The sequence below is a fragment of the Glycine soja genome, chromosome 15, assembly GCF_004193775.1.
Source record: "Glycine soja cultivar W05 chromosome 15, ASM419377v2, whole genome shotgun sequence".
Taxonomy (NCBI): Eukaryota; Viridiplantae; Streptophyta; class Magnoliopsida; order Fabales; family Fabaceae; genus Glycine; species Glycine soja.
This window is the reverse complement of record NC_041016.1, coordinates 3574073-3580817: the sequence shown is the minus strand read 5'-3', so window position 1 is coordinate 3580817 and position 6745 is coordinate 3574073. Positions and strand designations below refer to the sequence as shown.

The window sequence follows — 6745 nt, the reverse complement described above, 5'->3', positions numbered from 1 at the left end:
TGTCTGTCAAATAAGCAAATAATGCGCTCTATATACTATTTCCCTCCCTCCACCTGCATTGCTTGGCGGTCAAACGATCAAAGGGTTTTTTTTTTTAAATTATGATAAAATTTAAATTAATATCTTAAGATATTTTATGACTTATGAATATAAAATCATAAATTATTTTATGAATCGTAAAAAAAATTATTACTTTTAATTTTTTAATTACAATTTTAAAATCATATATATTTTAATTTTTTTTATATTTTTATTTACGATCTTAAAATTGTAAATTATTTATCACTCTAAAATCATAAATAATTCATAGATACTTAATATGATTGTGGTATTAGTGGGTGTTAAGCTGGCATCTGTTATCTTTCAGCTTTTTGAAGCCTTATTAGTGGACGATTTTTGAATTAGAAGAAGGAATGATTGTAATTAAAGTATCACAATGCATTTGACGATACCAATTTTAGAGATAAAAAGATAATTAGACAAAAAACTAAAAATGTAATAATTAATTTTTTACAAATATAAAGGAAAACGTTAACAAATACCCTCAAAATATTGACAAAATAATTAAAAAATAAAAGTATTATCTAGCTCATATTGATTATGATTTTTAATAAAAAAATTACTTCTATTAAAAAAATTGAACTCAAGATATTTTTTAGTTAAGTCATAGGCTAATTTGTTGTAAATAAAATTAAGTTAATTTAAATAAAATTATTTACCACTTCTAATAAAAATATTTTAAAAAAATCATAAAGTAGTTCACAATTTTATACTTAGAAGTCGTAGAAAGTCGTAAGATCTTACTACTTATCTTTTTTTAAGTATTAATTTAAAAATTAAGAAGAAAAAAAAATCCTCAATTGGTTGTTTCGTTGGCAAACAAATCTGAAATTTCATTAGTCTATTCATTCATCATTAATTAAGAAGATAATAATAGTACAAAAAAATTGACAGTATGACAGTACTAGTTTGGCGAAAACAATACAAGAAAAGAAAGTGGATCCAAGTGAATCAAATCCCTATTAACCCAAAACTACTCAAGATGATTGACAGTACTTTAATTAAAATTAAGACTGACATTTTTGTCAAACATAAATTACAGAGGAAATAAGTGCCTTCTGATTTTTCTTGTGGTGGGGGGTCTACATTAGAGGACTTTGAAGAAGCCCATGCCAAGAATTTGTGAAACTGTTCCAACTTGCAATTGCTTTTCCTGAATCAAGTTCACCAATAATGTTAGTGTCTGCATTAATCTGCCATGGGAAACCCCCCAACACCCTCCTTTCACTTTGTTCTCTGCCACTACACATTTCTTGCTTCATTACACTCACCGATTGAGCTGTTGCATTGCTCATCACCACTTGATCATAAGGGAGCATCATCTCTCCACTAACCCCAACCCCACCAGAATTGCCATTATCCACCTCCCCCAAGTCCCCATTTCCATACACACAATACAAATTCTGAAGATGGTTTTGTGTCTGAAGGAACCCAGTTTGAAATTCGTCCAAAAATGAAGGGTTTTCTGAGGAGGGATTCATGCCTGAATTGCCAAGAATGTCACAAAAGGAGCCTGTGGTGGGGTTCCCCATAATTGAAAGATCATGGTCATTGTAACCCAATTGCCCACTTGATTGTTTTTGAAACCTAGCTAATGCTAGAGTTAAGTCATTGGAGTCATAAGACAAATGAGGGAGTGCAGTGAGTGGGTTAAGATTGGGTGTGAATGTTTGATCCTGAGCCCTCTTTGATGATGATCTTTTCTTTCTGCATCCTCCTCCCACTGGAACATTCCTCAGTGTTCCTCCTTTGGTCCAATATCTCTTACAAGACTTGCAGAAATATCTTGGCTGAGAAAGACTATAATTGTTGTAGTAGCAAAATTTTGTGCTGGTGGAGTCACATCTTGGACACTTCAGAGCTTGTTCTGGATGAGGCTTTGGCTTCTTCTCCACTGACTGGCTAGACATTTGCTGCAACATAATATATAAAATTCTATGAGTGTGGATGGATTAAGTAGTTGAGTTGAGGCCAAACTCCAAAGTGACAAATAAAATTTCCCCACCTAATTCCAAGTGTGTATCATGAATGATGCATGTATGCGCACATATAACATCAGAAAAGGAGAGTTTATGGTGGAAAATAGGTAGAAACAATTGAATAAAAAATAAATTCATAAGCACTCGCAAAAAGTATATATTATGACACCTAAATTTTCAATAATACGATTAAAGGGTAATTCACAAAGATGAAGATGGGAAAAAGTTATAAAATAATTTGCCTTAATATCAAATTCTCGGCTTCGAGAATTCAATTGGAAACACAGATATTATACACACACATGCATTTATATCCAGTCAGATAGACAAAGGCCATGGATAGCGTATATATAATAAGAAAACAAGGTTAGAACTTTCCAATACTTGTTGCCAAGAAACTATAGTAATTAGTAATTATGAAAGACCATTTGTTCTGTGTAAACTGTGAATCAATATGGATCATTTCATTATTCGTACTTTAAATTGATCTTGTGGAAGAATTAAAAACCAATATCAACCACACTCGATCTCAAAAGTAAAACCACACGAAACAAGCAAAGAGAGAAAAGGAAAGAGGATTGTGATTTTAAAATTTTAATAAAGTCATATATCTAGCATGGTACATCTTAATTCTCCTACCTGGGGTTGTCCATTAGAAGGATCCATTCATACAATCAGAACCGAACTAAGCACAGCACACTTGGGTTATTAAAATCTCCAAAGGCGTGCTTTTGTATATGTGGGTGTATGTATCTGAGTGTCTAATAAGTGGTACTTGACATGAAAAAGAAAAAAAGAAGAAAGGGAAAGCGTGAGAGAGCAAATTAAGGTAGAGAATGGAGATAGCTTAGGGAGGGAGGAGTCATGCAAATTGCAAAGTGAGTTTGGTAATAGAAACCACAGGACTTGTTTGGATATATATATATATATATATATATATATAAAGCAAGCAATCCCTAGAGAGGGAAAGAGAAAGAGAGGGTAATGATGGTTTTTGTCGTACAATATGGTCTATGAATGAGGTTAGCTTGCACGCAGAGAAAGCATTCAAATTCGAGTAATTGTACTCGAATCAGTTGTGCAACGGTTTCATACGAACCCCAACCCCAGTCTTTGTCCCCACTGTGTGTCAGTGGATGCAACTATTAATGGGCCCCACCCTCGTTTGATTGAACAGGCCGGTCCCCACGCATCCACCACTACCACTAGTATACTCACACTCATGAACCCATCTCAGTTCATGAGAAATTAATTAGGAAGTTGCATCATTACGTGTTTATGGTGTTTCTCTATTTTCATGAGAAAGAGTTAAGTGTCGTATAAGAAGGAATCGGAAATAAATATAGAAGAATTTATCATAATTCCGTATTCAACTCAATTAAATAACTCTTTTGATAAATTAAATTTACATTAATTTAGACTTTCAAATAATAATATATATATATATATATATATATATTTGGATTCATTTCTTATAAATAAAAAATTAGTGGTAGTTTAAATCACTATGATCTTCATTAATCTTAAATTTTATTTTTTAAATAGAAACAACTGAATACAATTTACATAAAAATTGTTCAAAACCATACTATATCGTGATTTTGGACTATTTAATAATTTATTTTTATAAATAAAATAGGATAAAGTATAAATTTAAAAACATGTATGGTGATCTCAATCTATATTTATATGATATATAATTGAATTTTATTAATTTTTAAGTACTTAAATATAATTTTGATTCTTTTATTTTTTTAAAATTTATAATTTTGATTTCCTATTTTAAAATAAAGATATTTAATTTTCTTATTTTTAAAATTGTACAATTTTAATCCTCTTATTTTAAAATAATGTAATTTTGATCCTTTCCTCAAACGGAAAGTGTTGATTATTAAGAGATTAATATTAATGACATATATTAAATAAATTATTTTGTGTTACATCACTAAATTTGAATTACATCAAATTAATTTCTTATTGATCAATGTTTTTTGAATTTAATGCAAGGATCAAAATTGCAAAGTTTATAAAATTAAAAGACTAAATATTTTTATTTTAAAATAGAAGAACTCAAATTATAGAATTTTAAAAATAAAAGAATTAAATATTTTTATTTAAAAATAAAAATATCATAATTACTAATTTAGAAGGACAAAAATTACATTTAAACTATTTTAAATTAAAAAATTTGATTAAATATATGTTGCATAAAATTAACCTAAATCATAAATACGTGGTCGTCCCACCTCATACAATAATTTTTCCATGCAGAGCCGATTTTCTCAGCCCCCAGACATAAACCTCGTGCACTATGGATTCCCATATATTTCCTAACTAACATTTAAACCCCTCATTTCTTGCAATAAAAATATCCCGACCGTATATTTAATTAATAAAATAAAAGTATATCATTATCGGACATGAAGAAAAACAGAGATTTGGTCCAAGAAGGGGGCGAGAATGTAGATGTTTTTGGGTGTGTGTGATGAGGTGGGGCCAAAAAACATGTAATTAGATAGTATTAATTATTCTTGTCGTTGTTTGTTGAATGTCTGGGTGATGTGGACGGGTAATGATGGTTGGAGACACCGGTGACTGTGAAAGAGGATCTTCATATTCGTCGTCTTCATATCTTACATTTTTTTTGTGTGTGTATTCTTAATCAATCATTCATTTGTTCACACACTAAGCGGGTATTAGTATAGTAGTAGTATTGTTCACCCCCATTTGCTTCTTTTATGGTTTTAATTTGTTACATGGAACACGTTGTGCCTCGTACATACATATTCTCATAATAGCTATGCTAGCCACCTGACCAGTGAGTCATCACACTCTCTCAATTGATCAGTCAATTTTGCTTTACTTGGTTTGGGTCTTTTGGCCCTTTAATTTGGATGCTGGTGGTCCCTCATACCCTGAATCTGATCATGATGAATTATAATCTGCCCAAGCAAGGGACATGTCTTAACTCCCACTTATTCAATTGGAACTTAAGAGACATAATTTCCCACTGTAGTCAGTTCACACCAAAACCAATGTATTCTTTTTAAAGGATCGATAACGAAATACTAATAAATTCTTTTTACTATCATAGGCATAGCTAATTAAGGGTTATTTATTGTTTATGATGATGCCTTTCTGGCTCTCCACTAGTTCAAAAATTTGTACAGTACATTGGGATTTATAAATGATATCCAATATTGCCGATATGATGGCTAAAACAATCTGTCAATCTCCCAGCATATAGTAGTTGCAACTTGCAAGTTAAGTTTGAGCCGGAAAAAAATAATTGGCATATCTGAATTCATTCATTCCTTAACAAGTACGTAACTGATCAGAAAATGTTAAGTTCAGCTCACTAAGAATTTTATAGGGACAAAATATTAATTATACTCACTGGAGCATACTTGAAAAATACTCGGAAACCCCTCAGTTGTTCAAATGCATGCAAGATAGTATGTTTGTAAAACAACATATTCAGATCCTGCTCATCAGCCAAATATATGAGAAACTATAGAATTGAAATTCACGTTATTTGCAGATGCATGACAATATGATTAGTTTCATCTTATTATTAATTTATTTGATTGATCTACAAATAATTAATTAATCCTTCCTCACATGTATGGTGCTTATTTTGTCGCTTAGCTGGTAGAAAAAGTATTCTCTCCTTTTTCCACAAGCGATCTGTATATATCTTGGAACTTATTCTTTATTCAAAAACAAGAGGGAAAGTAACAGCTATTCTTTGATTTTATAAATTTTTAAGCCTAAGTTTGTTTGCCGACCCAAGAAAAAAAAATACATTTAGGTTCTAGTTACAAAGAAGATTTGAACATGCAATCCACCCAATGCTTGTTCAGTAACATAATATAAGTAAGTTTTAGCTATTATTTCCAAATCCCGAAAATTGGATTAAATATATAAGGAGGAACAAATATGCATGGCATGTGATAGATGGTCAGAAATTCAATGAACTAAAATAAACATCAAAGGGGATTTTAGGTCTCAACCCTCAAAAAAAGAAAAGTAAGAACCTATATTAATTTGTTATACAGGAAACCGGACGACATTTTATTTTTTAATTGTTCTTGAATTGGGTATTATGCCTCTCCTAATAATATTTGCGGGACAGGAATCTCAGAATGGATAATGAAAAAAATCAAATAAGGTAGCATTTGATACGAGTTTTTAAAAGATTTTTAAGTTTTTTTTTTCTAATTAATTTTTATAAAAGTTATATTTTGAAGTTTTTTCCTTAATTATTTTAAATTTTAGACTTTATTTTAAAACAATGTCTGACTTGACTTTTTCTCTTAATGAGAAAAAAATCCTAACCCAAAACTACCTAAGTAAACTAACTCCAAAAAGACAATTTCAATCATATTAATTAATCCTTAAATAATAAAAATTATTCTTAAATTATTTATAGACATTTGGTCCGTTAACTTAATCCTTAAATTTATATTTTATTAACCGAATTCAAGTCTAAAATATTTATTGCAAGGATTCATTTGTCCAAAACACATATTTAGAGAACCTTTTTTTTGTGACACAATATTTGGAGAACCTTATTAGAGTCGAGTTAGAAATAAGAAGTTTAAGTTACGTGTTTTAAGTTTTAAGCTAGTTCAAATTTCATTATCTTCATCATTTTAAAATATTAAGACTTTGAGCCTGAATTGGCTATTTTATGCGGTTATTTA

The 6745-nt window shown here is 30.2% G+C and overlaps 1 protein-coding gene across 1 annotated transcript; it reads right to left on the bottom strand.

Moving 5' to 3' along the window:
- Positions 1–886: 886 nt before the first annotated feature.
- Positions 887–2959, bottom strand: LOC114386972 (dof zinc finger protein DOF5.3-like). The gene is made up of 2 exons (XM_028347060.1): positions 2679–2959; positions 887–1973 (listed from the first exon to the last, which is right to left on the bottom strand). Exons 1-2 carry the CDS (start codon positions 2703–2705, stop codon positions 1143–1145), a joined length of 858 nt encoding a protein of 285 aa, XP_028202861.1. The 5' UTR covers positions 2706–2959; the 3' UTR covers positions 887–1142.
- Between the last annotated feature and the right edge of the window lie 3786 nt (positions 2960–6745).